Here is a 15,372-nt window from a genome sequence, read left to right as displayed (position 1 = left end):
TAGTACTAATATTTATTCTATTGGCTAAATCCAGAATAATAGTTTTTCTTCTTGACATTTTTCAATTACATTTTATTATATAGCGTCACTACACAAAACGTCATACCTGTCTCTCCTGGATGATCTCACAGCTAACAGAATGTCATACCACGTGTACCTACTATGAAGAGAAAAAACTGACGGAACAAAAAAGTTAAAATAACACAATGCAAATTGGAGAACAGAAGGACAACTCAGAGTGAGAAAAATAGACCCTGATGACCTCCAGCAGCATAACTGTAGAGGTAGCTCAGGGTAACATGAGCCACTCTAACTATGGGCTTTGTCAAAAAGGAATTTTTTTAAGCCTAGTGTTAAAAGTAGACAGGGTGTCTGCCTCATGGACCAAAACTGGGAGTTGGTTCCACAGGAGAGGAGCCTGATAGCTAAAGGATCTGCCTCCCATTCTACTTTTAGAGACTCTAGGAACCACCAACAGACCTGCAGTCTGAGAGTGAAGTGCTCTGTTAGGAACATACGGGGTAATCAGAGCTCTGATATATGATGGAGCTTGATTATTAAGGGCTTTATACGCTAGAAGAAGAATTTTAAATTATATTCTTGATTTAACAGGAAGCCAATAAAAGGAAGCTAAAATTGGAGAAATATGATCCTGCTTGTTGATTTTCATCAGAACTCTGCTGCGCAGCATTTGGATCAGCTGAAGGCTTCAAAATGCATTTTGTGGACTTCCTGATAGTAAAGAATTACAATAGTCCAGCCTTGAAGTAACAAATGCATGGACCAGTTTTTCAGCATCACCCCTGGACAGAATGTTTCTAATTTCGGCCATAATCCAGAGATGGAAAAAAAAGGAAACCCTGGAAACCTGTTTAATATGGGATTCAAATGGCATGTCCTGGTATAAAAAAAATATATTTATAAAAATTTTGTCAAGCCATACAGTTAAAAAAAACAAAAATTTAATAAAATGTCAACTTCTGAATTTTAAAAAGAAAAAACACTATCAAAATCTCCGTTTTTATATTACTTCATTCACTAAGATTTCTGAAACAATTTGGAAGCCCGATGAACAAGGCTTTAAGATTTCGACTGGTTAATTTCACAACATTTAAGTCAAATTGACTTGAGGCATATAACCGCTTTCTCCACTCCCAGGACTGCTTCCTTCAGAGTTCCCGCTGTTTGCACAGAGCTGGGGGAAAAAAAGGCTTCAGGCCCTCCAGCTGGAGCACACTTCAGCAGACCCTGAAGCTGTCCAGTCTGGTTACACGTTTTTATAAAAAAAAAAAAAAAAAAAAAAAAAGGACTGGAGATAAGAAATTGTACTTTTAGTCATTTGTACATATTTGAATTTGTCATGAAATTTTAAATCATGTTGGGGAAACTTAAATATGCAATTGCTGTTGTAAATTGTTCTGATAAAAGTTTTCAAAAGAATACAATTTAAAATGTTTACACAACTTTGGCAATACATGAAAGCCCAGGTTTCCCCACATAGTAGCACAACTTCAAGTTCTAAGTCGGCAGTACTTTTTACCAGGCCTCTTAGAACTTGTGTCAAAAGACAAAGCTCCAATTACCTACCAAATAGTTTTATTAGTGGCCAAAGGGCTGATAAATTAGACCATTATTGTCCCACTGAACTTATCTAAGCTTAACAAAAACTACAATTTTCTAATTTTTAAATTAACAAAACAAGACCAGTTTGTTAGTGTGCACACTTTGGCATTTTCAATGTTTATTAATACACTTCAGCTAAAGGCATTGTGAATTGATAGTATCAAAAGTATACAAATGACATCACATCATAAACCCCATCATGCCTGTTTAGAGCTATACTGTAAAAGGAAATATATGACAGTGGCAGTATGACAGCATTAGAAGACAAAAACGTGCAAATGCATGATGCATTCTAATTCACAGAATGTTGGTCTTTGTTAGGGTCGCACACAGTGTCACCTGTAAGACAGTCAATTTGCATCGTCTGTCTCATCCTTTCATTTTCTACCCTCATACTTCAACAAATAGATTAGTGGTTAAGAACGTCCATGAATTATGGATATAAATGGTCATAAAAAAAAAAAAAAAGGCAAAAATCTCAATTGCATACATTTGCTGGAAACCCTTGTATTACACCCCATTTCTATTGATTGTGGTTCTGATCCCCGTTTGGGCCAGATGACATACAGAACATCACCTCTGATCAAAGCAAAACTATTAAGTGTGACCTCCACCTTAAAGATGCTCCTTATGAGAGTCATTTTACTACATTTCCTTCCATTGTGAGTGCAATATAGAAATTTACTTTAACTGTTAAAGTGGGTGCAAGTGTACAAACATCCACCATAACAAAAAGGTGGCTTCATGTGATACAGAAAAAAAATAATAAAAAAATCTATATATAATGGTGGGGGTGAGGGGATTACCAATTAGGTCGTTCTTTGCCATGTTTGTTCAGTTTGATTAGTATCGTCAAAACTTAGCACCTAATATGTGTTCAATGAGTTTCTACTGTGCTGACATAAACTGTTAACATGCGCTACATGTACTCTCATCCGTCACCTGCTTCAATCCCAACACAGGTTAAACCAGGCTATCAAGCGTATTAATTTGTCTAATTCAGGATACTGTCACAGCGGCAAAACTTCAGTCTTTTCTTTGCATCTTCTTTGATTTTCCTGTATTAAATATGGCTGATCACAGCCGTACACCAACCATATTTAAGTTGGTGTTTTCACACTTACAGGAAAGTAGTTTTGCATCCTAAATTGGTCTTGTATTGCTGGAGTAAGACACCAGGGGGAAAACAGCAGTAAATAAGACAAAATGGCAGAAGGTGTGCATCTCCTAACCAGAGTAGTAGCTTGTGGGAACAAAGGGGCATCTTTGCTGACTACTGCCGGGACTGTTTCTTCCTGATTTCAACCTTGAGGGCTGTGCCGTTCTTGGAGAAAGCTGCATCCACGATACCCATGGGGATGTTCTTTTTCAGGCAGGGAGAGGGACAGCCGCTGGTCACTTCCCCTATATTGGACGAGGAAGGAGTCAGTAAAGGTAAATCAAAGCTATGGGACAGCCAGTCTGACATTAGTTGAGAAAACTCTTGCAAATCAGCCAATAATAAAAAAGCAAAAACTGTGTGGGCATTGGTTTGTGCTTAGATCAAGAAATTACAACTCATTTCTTTGTAAAGGAGAAAATATTTAAACTCATAATATGACTAATAAAATGTCATACTATTAAAAATGGGATGTTATGTATGATTTTCAGATGTACTGTTTGTGAAGGGTTAAGGCTAGTTAGGGAAAGACTTTGGTGACCTCTTGTGGTCATTTTACTTTAGACAGCTGGGACTACAACAACAATGGATTTTCTGATTAAAATATAATATATATGCAATTGTATGTCTTAATTTGTTTATTTTCTTTATTCTCGCCACATGATTTTACTCTTAGTAATCTCTGAAGTGCCAAAGTTCCCAGCTCCCTACCGCTCTGACTTCCTCACCTATGACCTGTCCATCGGGGCTGAGGATGGGGGTGTGCTGTCTCACTGGGGGACCGGTGGACACCAGTCCAACTCTTTTCCTGGCCGTCTTGGCTTTGATTTGCGGGACAATGATGTCTGCGCCTGGAAAATCCTTCATCTGACGCCGGCGCTTCCCTGTGAGTGCAAAGGAAAAGCAACGGAGCCTTTTTAAAAATCTTTCATAAAGCAGGTTTCTGTTACATAGAAAAAGACCTTATCAAGAACTAGAAACTATCTAAAAAAGATAAAGTGGAGAGAGCATTATGTAGCTCTATGTGTATTTAGATTTTAGTTTAAATATGCTGCATTTGACAACTACAAGTTGTTGACTGAGAAATAAAATCTAACCTATCGTCCAAACAAGACTGGCCTCCACAGGCGTGGTGGTCTCATCTATGTCGTTGCCGTAGAGACACAGTCCCGCCTCCAGCCGAAGACTGTCTCTGGCTCCCAGACCGGCCAGCTTCACTTCACTGTTGCTAAGCAGCTTCTCTGCCAGCTCAACCACTCTTAAACGAGGAACAGAAATCTGGAAAACACAGACAGAGGACCAACTATAACGGCAGCCCTCTACATGCTTAGACAATGGTTTCTATATCAGGAATCAAAGTGGGAAAACACAAACTCCAATCATCTCCCTCTCTCAGACCTACCCACATCTACCAACTCTGGAGGAACTGCAGGCCTCCACAGCTCGGGTGGGTAACTTAACAGGAGAACTATGACGTGGACACTCTGTTATGATCTTTTTGGGAGAGTGGGATAGAAAGCCAAGTGGATCAGTGAAAATGTTCAGCTGGTGGGAGTATTACGCCACACTCTACTCGAACGCGTAAGGCTGAAGGGACACGTCTTCTGTTGTCGACATCTTTTAAAGCAATTTGAGTGTAAAAAGTTGCCCTGCCATTAAATACTCATACATCTACTATCAAACTACAAAAATGGCCTAATGAGGTGGAGCAGAAAGCTCAGACCAGGAAGGTGGTGGGGTGTAAAGGGCCTCTTTTGCTCTTTTAGTGAATGCTGCTTGTCAAGACTCGATGCAATCTACTGGGTTTCCTTGGATAGGAAACTTACTGACCTATCCGTCTGCATGATTTGATCGAATTTGACTTTGTAAAGTGCCTTCAGACGACATGTTGTGAATTGGCACTATATTAATACAATTGAATAAGTCGCACAGGTTCTGATTTGTTCAAAAATCAATGCGGTCCCTGAGATACTAATGTCTATTTGAACACTTTTTAGTGTTTGTACAGTCATACATATTGCAGTTTTCTTTCATCATTTTGCAAATCAGATGTTTCTTTCATTTTAACTTGGGATGGGAAGCGAAACGAAACATCAGCTTCAGAATAGAAGTCCAGTTTTTTAACTTTTCAGATTGATCATGACCTGGACGACTGAGAAGCTTCACCAGCATATTTTAATTTAAACATTTGATTTTTACCCGAATATGCCTTAGCACTCATTACTAGTTGTGCAGTATTTTAAATTAGCTTTTTTATACATATTTAATGTAGTGTGCAAGTCTGGTGTCTTGTCTATGCGTTTTTGCTCAAAATTTTCTCCACTGTGGGGCAATGAAGATACTTCTGTTCTAAATTAGCAATTTTATTGGTTTTAAGAGGAAACAGCATATACTCACACAGGGCTTGTTTCGCAACTTCAATCTTCAGGTGTGGCGATAGATGAGAAAAACAAAGGACTTGCAGCTGTAACTGCAGCAAAAATGTAGGCCCTATAGAGTACTGGGGTCAGCGGAAAACATCACGAGATTTAAACAATTTAAAGGGATACGAATACTTTTCCAAAAGGCACACCGTGGTGTTTCTTCTCAGATATTCCGAAAATTTTGCCCACACATTGTGAGATGCTGTTTGTCAGGACAAGACGTTTCACACCGTTGATGCAAGCTTTGACTAGAGGTGACACGTTTTATGAGTTTCACACGTTCAGCTCGCAGTTGTGAACGTTCTGGGGAAGGTCTGAGAAAAGGATCAATGAACAAAAGTCTGCATCTGCAAGATTTAACTCCAGGAACACAGACGCTCACCTCCACCCCGTCCTCTCCAGTGTATCCGCAGCGCGTCACCCTGCACTCAGGAATACCAAACACCGTGACCAGGGCGGAGGTCATGAAGGTCAGCTTACTGAGGTCTTCCTTCAGTCCCGCCTGAAGCGTCTGAGCCATGGTGGGACCTGATGACACAAAAGGACTAAAACTTAAGGATGTGGACGGAGAGCAATCTACTGCATGTGAAACTTATTGAGGAAGAACTAAAAAGAAAGCTATTTTAAGATGGAGCAATGGAGAGTAAAAGAAAGACCAAGTGACTGACCTTGCAAAGCAATCAGGGCTTCATCAATGAACTCCAGGTCCACATCTAACCCGGCAGCCTTGTACTCTGCCAGTCTGGCCTGAACATCAAAGCACACACAAACAGCCATCAGACATTTCCCAGGCGATTCCAGGCTGGTCTGCCGGCGTGCCTTCCTTCACCTTCATGTGAAGAGAGTCCTTGTCGGCACAGCCAGCGTTGGAGACCACGTAGAGGTAACCCTGGTCTGTCTTTGTCACTATGAGGTCGTCCATGATTCCTCCTTTCTCATTAGTGAAGAGGGACAGCGTACCCTGGGAGGTCAGGAGACGTGGAGTAGAAGGATTAGAGAGCAAGGATTTAAGGGTAAATGCACAGACTCATTCTCTGTATGGACAAGCTCTTCTAAGACATTAAATCATCCAATCATGGAGCTTCCAGATCTATTTAGGATTTGCAATGTCACAAAAAAAAGCTAGAGCTATGTAGTTGAATAAAGTTCTCAATCACATTTTGAAAGGTTATTAAAGACTTAGATATGCTAAATAAATGAGAAATGTACTAGTATGTAGTCAACCAAATGAAAGATTTCTGTTTTTTAGAGCCTTCCTTCTGCAACCGTTCATGATAGCTCAGCAACAGATCATCTAATAATGACACAGATGTGCAAGATAAGAACCGGTACCAGGTGATCACTCATCTACCTGGTTGTCCTTCAACTCTGCGATATCTGCAACCACCAGAGACTCCATGAACTTTATCCGGTCTTTGCCATGGATTTTGGTCTGAGAAGAGACGAAATGAAGCACAACAGCTACGGTTAAATAAGTCAAAAGGACCCATTTTTTCTGGAGGACTGGGCTGTAGGTCTGTAAGAGCAAACACCTTTCAAACCAGCAAACACAGCCATGTCCTCCCGCTTGCCTCACCTGCAGCATATGGCTGACGTCGAAGATGGAGCAGTGCTCCCTGGTGTGCATGTGTGAGACGATGTGAGTGTCTTTGTACTGGACAGGCATACTCCAGCCTGCAAACTCCACCATCTTTCCGCCATGGTACCTGTGGAAGTCGAAGAGTGGGGTTTTCTTCACGGCCGCCTGGGAGGAGAGTGGGGAAGAAAGCAACAGACCGAGTCCGCAGCGTTAACAGAAACACGGGTCAATACAGGGAAGACGGTAGAAATGTAAAGCGTTGCAGAAGACCAACACAAGGGGGTGAACCATTGTGAACTTAAGGGAAAGTTACATGTAGTTGTCCAATTTTCTTACAGGTACAGAGCTAAAAAGTATGGTTTGTATTTGTATTCATCACCCCTCTGAGTCTGAACTATGTGAAGCCAACTTTCATTTCAATTACAGCTGCCAGCGGTTTTTAGGTCCGTTCGCACCAGCCTTCAAATCTCAAGTCTGCCGCCAACAGGTTTCCTCCCTGGATCGTCTTGTATTTCACTCCAACTGAGTAGCTTCTCTGTACTTGCTTCAGGGAAGCAACCCCAGAGCGTGACGTTGCCACACTCAGTTTCATGTTACAGGATTTTGATTTCAGTCTCATCTGACCAGAGCACCTTCTTCCCCACATCCCTTGCTGTGTCTTCTACATATCTTGTGGCAAACTTTACATCAGACTCCTTCAGCGTCACCATGGGGCTCTTGCCTGCTTTTCTGATAAAGGCTCTCCTTGTCCTGCCTGTCAGTTTTGGAAGACATCCATGTCTTGATACTCTATTCTCCGACAGACTGAACTGTGGCCAGTGAAATGTTCAAAGTTTGGAATATTGTTTTTAATAGTCAAACACCTCCCCCCCTCCCCGCTTTAAACTTCTCAATAGCTTAATCCTTGACCGTTCTGCTGTGCTCCTTTTTTATCCCTGATGAGGGTGAGGCCTTCACAGAACATCTAGATACACGCTGAGACCAATTTAAATCCTGCTGGGCTCTGTTAGAATTGGGGGACTTTTGAAGCCTATAGATTGCATTGGATTCCATTCAGGGGTGTCGGAGTAAAAAGTTGTTTGGTTTCATTTGCAAGAAACCAAACATTGTACAACTGTAAAATGCATCCAAGATGGAGGAATGTTTTGCAAGGAAAAAAAAAAAAAAAAAAAAAAAAAAGGCATTATTGAGCAAATGTGCAAAAAACAAAAGTCTGATCCATAACCAGCTCCACTGATAGCTCCTCTTCTGTCACAATCCCATCCTCTGCTTTGTTTTTGTTTTTTGGTGACCTTTAAGCCTGCTGGTGAAGAGGGGGGGGGGGCTTATCAGCGTGCTCGGATAACACTCGTGGTTTGAATAAAGTCATTCTGTGCAGCTCAGTGAAGTGAAGCAGACAGAGAGTCTGCTGGGACCAACGTACATTATGCCTGCGTGAACAGGCCGCTTGCCGCAAAGCAGGCTTCTGCCATTACTGAAACATGCAGCAGCAGCCAGACTCAATCTGAGGATTTCCTGGGAAAAATTCAAAACAGCATGGCTGCTAAACAAGGTGCAACAAGAAATCAACACACTGCACCGTGTTTTGGTAGGATTTAGCAATGGCAACCACAAATATAATCAGGTTCTTTATGCAAACGAGGGCATTTGGGCCTGAATGTGGGTGAACGGGTTAATCTGGGCAAGATACAACCACCCTTGGTTCAAAGTGCTTGCCCTGATTTAGAAGAGTCTTCTATCCTTTTTTATTTGCCATTCATTAGGCTCACGAACTACGCATTACAAATATTTGAAGTATTTGACATTATGGGGCTAAACAGGTGGGTGGGTGGAGGGGTGCTGCATAGAAAATGAAAAACCTTGAACTTAAAAACAGAAAACTTTGTAGCTGATAACGAGATACAAACCTTGCACATTATAAAAAAAAAAAAACAAAAAAAAAAAAAAACACACTTTGAGAAAATGGGCTTCAGATTGCATTCAAATAGAACGTGCTGTCTATGATGACAGATTTGAACACCTTGAAGATAAAACCTGCATAGTAAAGCAAAAAAGCAATCATCTGTTCAAATAAGTCACAGTCTCCCAGAATGACCACACTAGTCAACCTGTAATCGTCTCTACGGTCCACTACCTCTACACTGAAATCCCGTGTCTCCTGGTGGGTCCTCCCCGCACATCCAGCACCCGCGACCCGCCGCAGCCCGAGTACCGAGCGCCCGACCGTGACCGTCAGCCGAGCCCACATCCTGCAGCCTGATCCCCGCAGAAGAGTTTCGCTTTGACCCGCTCGATGCTCCAGCCGCTGCTCGCACTTCCGCTGTGCTTCCAAACTGTCCGACAACGTGGGATTCCTACTTTCCTCGCAAAAAAAAAAAAAAAACACACGAAGCGTAGGTAACGAAGGAAGGAGCAAAGACTTGTGGGAAACGTAGTTAATAAATGCTCTTTTATCAACGTAATTAATCACGTCCCGGCCTCAGGGGCGCTGCAGCTAATTACACTTATGTGGGACAGCTTGGTGAAAAATGTCACAGCATAAAGAGGAAGGAGATAATAAAACAAACCAAGATATAATCTAAGGAATTAGTGAATAAAGCCTTTTTCACAGTTTGTCACATTACAAGCACATTTAATATGTTTTAACTGGATTTTATGTGATGGACACAAAGTCGGCCTATAGGAAGATTGTCAGGTAGAAGGAAAACATTTCATGTTATTAATCACAAATAACATCTAAAAAGAGCTGCATGCTTGTGTTTGGCAAACAGCTCCGATCTGTGAACACCGGTTCTCTATTCTAGGTTTTGACTGGGCCATTCTACAACACACATGTGCTTTGATCCCATTCCCTTAAGTTCTTGATCTGGTCCCTGAAGAAACGTCCCCTCCCAAAACATGATGCTGCTATCGCCTTATTTATTGGTGGGTATACTGCATTTAGACTGATGTGGAGCATTTGTTTTCCACCTCACATGGCTTCTTGCATGTAGGACAAAAAGTGACATGAAAATCCCAAATGACTAATAGGTCTTGTTATAGCTCTCTGTCAGCAATGGATTTCTTAATGCTCCTTTTTCATGCAGGTCACCGTTGTGGAGCGTACAGCTAAAGTTGGTCCTGTAATCACTGATACTACCTAAAATAAAAGTCAACAGAACAAACGGCTCTCGTTAAAATAACTTTCTCTTGATGACAGACGTTTGTACAATTTTGAATTCTTCCAGATGCTTCAAAAACCAAACACTGCTGCTTGGCTGAAAAAAATAGATTGTATTATGTGTTATTATTCTAAAAGGGAGAGAACAGGGATCGTTTCTTTACTCGTTCTATGGGGTAAGATCACTTCCTAAATAGACTTGTACATAAAAGGATAGTTGTGTCCATATTAGTCAGAAGTTGTGCATTCCTCATATTGTTCAAACATTCTTTTTAGATATATTTAATCTGCATTAAGCCCATCCCTCAGGGAGCAGTGGGCTGCCACTGTGCGGCGCCCGGGGAGCATTCTGAGGCTAAGGGTCTTGCTCAGGGACCCAGACTGGCAGTCCGTGGGATTTATACCTGGAAACTTGCAGCCTCTCCAGAACACAAGTGCCCTCCTCTGACCAGTAGGTCACCCCTCTCCTATTTTTTAACCGGCTTGACATATAGTTGCACATATTTAGAGAAGAAAAAACTGAAACGACAAGAATAGAACAAGTTTCCAGTCTTTTTTTGTTTGTTTGTTAAAGGTTTCTTAAGTCAAAGTTGGCCGTCTGTCTGATATTTCTCTGTCAGTGTGTGTGTTTATCCCAGTGTAGACCATCATGCCTTCCCTCCAGGTCACTGAGTCATCCTTTTGGCCAGATGAACTAATAATAACCTCATGTCTCTGGCGCTATTTTGGGCTGTGAGGGCCTGCAAAGCTGAGCATGTGCATGTTGGGGGGGTGCACTAAGTCACAGAAGAAAACTTCCTCCGTCTGTTCATATCAGTCCCCTTACGTCTCCTACAGGGCAGCTGTAGGCTAAATCTGAATATTCGGACACAAACATAGTTTTTCCTCTGAGAAACTGGCTCCAGAGCGTCCTGCAGCTGCTTTGAGACTTTTGGCAATTCGCACCAAAAAGACACCAGGGTTCTTTTTGTTTTTTTCGTTTCTTACTACATGTAAAGGACTAAAGTGGACCAACATTCTGCCGTATGGATTAACTTGGATTTAGTTGACGGGGCTCCTGGAGAGCGGTTGTGTTGGATTGAAATCCATTTTCTTGCTGCTCTCGTTGGCTCAGATACATGTTTGGGCAGTGTGCTGTCAGCATGTGAGACGTGAACCAGAAGACTACCAGCAAACTCCTAAATTCAAACAGGATTTTCTTTACTAGTGACAAACGGTAAGAGGGACCAAAGTAAACTATTTCTGGTCTGTTCAGTCTCTTTATCGTTAGACAGGTGACTAAGAGTTGCATCAGACGAATCCGCAGAGTAGCAGTGTGCTAATTTATTCTGTCAGTCATTTATTAGTCATGGGCACGTTCTGTCCTTTGACCCTTGTTTCAAAGTCCACCAGCATCACACCTCCATAAGTTTGATAAGCAGCCCTAATAATAGGTCTGATACTATTCATGTATGTTTTATCATCAAACAGACTGAATTTATCTTCTTTTCTTAGACATAAAGTAATCTCAATATCTCAATATTACAATCACAAACTAAAGTATATAACCATTTCCCCCCCATTACAAAGAATAAAGTTCATTGTGACATTTTGGGATGTTATGCACAAAACACAAAACAAATTAGTGTTTAACTATTTTAACAAATCAAATGGAAGGAAAATAATATTAGGTGCTTAATTAAAACTTAAAACAGTGAGTTATGCGTTTGTTTTCGGTCCCTTTTACTCTGAAATTTGTCAGAGAATGTTACAGAACAAGCATCATCATGAAGACCAAGGAGAAGGTTTAGGAGAAGTTTAACGCAGAGTCAGGTTGTACAATGAAACATTTCACAGAGCTCAATTCATAATGACTATATTGGAAAGGATATGGCACACTTGTCAACCCACCAAGACATCCACCTAAACCAACACACTGGACAAGAGGAGCATTAATCAGAGAAAAAGCCAGGAGGGGCATGGTAAATCAAGAGAAGCTAAAGATGTTAATAACTCAGATGGAAAAATCTGTTGACGGGACAACTACCATATTAGACGCACACTCCATGAGTCCTGGAACCTGGAGACTACAAAGACCTGAAATAAGGGATAGGCATTCGCCTTTCCTGCAGAAAACAACCCTTAACATCCACCCAGAGCTGCTGTGGGATGGTTTCAATTAGGGTATATTTATTTGTTAGAGTAACCCAGGGAAAGTCCCGGTCTAAATTCAACTGTGACTCTTTTATGGGTATTAAGGTAATGGGGCTTGAATGCACAGAGAAGCTGTTACAGTTTTATTTGCAGAAAGTTCTCCTTCCACTTCTCCATAAGAAATGACTTTGTGGTTGTCTTTCACATTAAATGTTCTTCTTGAATGCTTTTTAAAGGCCCTTTAGTTTTATAGTACATCTTCATAACTGTCATTTTGGAGCCTTTTCAGTAAGGCTGTCATGGTGAGGAAGAAAAGACCATGCTTTAAACATTTTACTTACTTAATGTCAGATTCATAAACCGTTGAGTTTCTGTTTGGGATCTTCATTACAGAAGTTAGATTTATAGCCCCCCCCCCCGCTTGATACATTGGTACAAACTCACAATACGCCTTGTTTTTATCCTCTGCATTTTTTCCAGTTTCTCTGAGACTCCACAGCTATGCTTGAAGAGCAACCAGTGGTATCAGGAGCACATGATAACACTAAGGTTTGCTCTTGTTGCCAGTAACACAGAGATCCGGCATGCATTTCTTATTTCTAAGATGAAACAGTAGTGGTAAGACGGTTTTCTGTAATTAGGTTGTGTTTTCAGGTTTGTCAGGAAACGTGGAAGATTATGTATCATTCAACTGCCAGTTAATCTTTTCGCTAATTGGGACGTTGGGACATATTTAAACCTTATTCTCAGAACAATGAAAAGAAAAGTAGGTTTAACACACTGAAAGAAGGGGAAACCTTTTGGAGAACCATAAATGTTCTCTGAGGAGGATTTGAGACCTTTTTGTCCCATCTCTGAAGTCACATCTTCATTCACGCTTTCCCTCAGAACGGGGAGACATGTCGAGGCCTCCTTCGTCCCAGACCACTCCTCAGTTCTACAGGGTCAGCGAGAGGGACCTGACAGAGATCGAGCTGCATTCTGTCGACTCCATCAACGACCTCCACCGAACACACCCGGAGCACAGCCACAAAGGTACACACAGTCTTAGTACAAACATGCCCGTTTAGCCTCCGGCTTACTTCACCACGTGTCCCTTCAGGGATGAGGCCTCCTCGCCCCACGTACACACCCTCCCCAAATGGCAATCTACGCACACATGATGGAACGGCGGTCAGTCAGAGAGGGCACCCACTGAGCAGCAAATGGCAGAGACGTCTTCAGGACATGTTGACACCGAGTTCATCGAGAGCTTACGCCATGGGCTGTGCCATTATTACCCTGCTTCTGCTCACAGTGTTGCTCATCTTCTACTTCTTAGGTGATATACATGTGTTTCAATGCTCTTTCACTAAGATCTTGTTGTTTTTGGCTCAGTTTATCTTCCTTTTCAGTTTTTACAGCTTATTCTGTCTACTTATGACTTCAAGCTAAGATTAATTATTTTCAGTTTGCCTGTGCAAATTCTCAATTATCTGGGTCATCACAACAGCAAAGAGTTTGCTGTCAACTGAGAATTTGCACAGGCATGTTGCATTACAATTTAGGAAAAATATTCTTGTGTTAGTGCGAGTATATGAGTTTATTTCTAAAATGATAGAAAGTCCAGTTGCCTCCAATTTAAGCCTGTTTGCTATAATGAGTTTAACTTCATGGTGGCCCAGCCAACATGTGTATGTGGGCCTCACGTTGATTTTACTCACCCTTTGTGAGTACTAAGTGGGTTTAGAGAGGATGGTCATATGAGCCCACATGTATTAACTATTGTATATAGAAAATATATAAAAAATAACCTGACATCTACATAAACTGTATAAAAAAACACAACAATTTTTTCTTATTGTCTGACATTAGATCAGACTTAACATTTTCTTCTGTTTTAGGTCCATTAGGACAATCTATGTGCTAAATCCCAGAATGATAAGTAACAATTTTACATACACAAAAATGAATCTGCAAAAACACCTTGGGAAAGTTCAGATTATGATTTTCTGGTTTTGAAGTTTTAATATTTAAATGATTGCACCCCTATGGACATATTTTTGGCCTACAAAAATATGTCCATAGGGGTCTTAACCAGGCTCCTTCTTTTTGTGACATCATAAAAAAAGCTTAAAAAATCTGCCAAGATATCCAGAAGAGAATTATGGATCTAAATAGGTCTGATTCCGCCTTAGGTGCAATTTCCTCATTTCTCAGGTAAGAACGTGTTTAGGTGCATATCAACTCTGAAACAAAAGCAAAATGCCTTGTGAAACCCTGGTAGAAGCCCATAAAAGAGTCTAAATTCTTACTGTGTAAATACAAGTTTCACTCAGGCATGAAAACCTTTAGTTCCTGTGAACTGGTTAATCTACAATTAAAAATTTGACCACCACGAACCAATGTCATATTTGAGGAGAAAAAGAAAGGAAGAGAAGCTTGCTAGCCTTATTTTTGCCTAAAGACTAATTCTCGCGATATTTGTGCGTTCATAAACACACGAGAATCCATCTTGTACCGCTCCAGCTTCAACCAATACTGTCCAAACCAAAAGCAGTTTGGGCCAATCACGTTGCAGTATTGTGGTTTAAGGTGGAACATATCAGCTGAGCACACTGCTAAACGAAAATAAACGTGGCAGGATTGGAGGATACATGCCTAGCTGCTGCTATCACATCTGTTTTGTCAGAACCCAGTTCACAATTTAATCTTTGAGAGAGGAACAGCAATAAGTGCCTTGACTAGCTTACTGTGTTGTGGTTTATCATGACGTCTGCTGCTTATGTTTCAATTAATACCATGATTTGCTAAAACCTAGCCTGGCAACGCAGACTAACACTAAGTCAGTCTGGCAAGGCTCCATAGCCTCCGGCCTAAAACAGACCGGACCAATCACAGGGCGGGAGGCGGGACTTTACCATGTATCACTCTCAGTGGCAGAATTACCCATAATGCAGCAGTGTTTTTTTTGTTTTTTTTTACCATAACAGTCAAGATACACAGAGATTTTTGTAGTTTGGTGCCTTGGAAAATTAAGAAAGTGCATGTGAGTACACCATGTATCCTCCAAAAACGAAAAAAATTGTTTACTGGAGAGTTTGCTTGATGGCATGACTGCAAATTAAAAAAAGCAGAGTGCGTTGCTTGGGTTTTTTTTGTTTTTTTTCGCGTCACATCCGTAGTTATCTGATTGGTGCTAAACTGATGACACTGACCCTGTTAGTCCCGCCTTCGATATTGGACTCTACCCGCTCCTTACCAGAGTGACACACAGTGTTTACAGCGTAAGTCAGTCTGGCTGGCCAGGCTAGCT

The 15,372-nt window shown here is 41.2% G+C and overlaps 2 protein-coding genes across 2 annotated transcripts in view; one reads left to right on the top strand and one right to left on the bottom strand.

Annotated features, from left to right (window-relative positions):
• Window positions 1–2,671: 2,671 nt before the first annotated feature.
• On the bottom strand, window positions 2,672–9,177 carry LOC118562658 (aminomethyltransferase, mitochondrial-like). The gene is given in 11 exon segments (XM_036135295.1): window positions 2,672–2,886; window positions 2,889–2,911; window positions 2,914–3,027; window positions 3,511–3,666; window positions 3,880–4,060; window positions 5,588–5,733; window positions 5,874–5,952; window positions 6,035–6,166; window positions 6,557–6,637; window positions 6,782–6,949; window positions 8,919–9,177. Coding segments are annotated over 11 exon segments (1,230 nt in total). The 5' UTR covers window positions 9,033–9,177; the 3' UTR covers window positions 2,672–2,850.
• A 1,515-nt stretch (window positions 9,178–10,692) lies between these two features.
• The window catches only part of si:dkey-20d21.12 (uncharacterized protein LOC556245 homolog), a 6,010-nt gene continuing 1,330 nt past the window's right edge, over window positions 10,693–15,372 (top strand). Inside the window, exons 1-3 of the mRNA XM_036135283.1 lie at window positions 10,693–11,160; window positions 12,966–13,112; window positions 13,180–13,398. Of these exons, the coding sequence (XP_035991176.1) occupies window positions 12,977–13,112; window positions 13,180–13,398 (355 nt within the window). The 5' untranslated portion in view covers window positions 10,693–11,160; window positions 12,966–12,976. The remainder of the gene's footprint in view (window positions 11,161–12,965; window positions 13,113–13,179; window positions 13,399–15,372) is intronic.

Source organism: Fundulus heteroclitus, chromosome 1 (assembly GCF_011125445.2).
Source record: "Fundulus heteroclitus isolate FHET01 chromosome 1, MU-UCD_Fhet_4.1, whole genome shotgun sequence".
Taxonomy (NCBI): domain Eukaryota; kingdom Metazoa; phylum Chordata; class Actinopteri; order Cyprinodontiformes; family Fundulidae; genus Fundulus; species Fundulus heteroclitus.
This window is presented reverse-complemented; position numbering and strand designations above follow the sequence as displayed.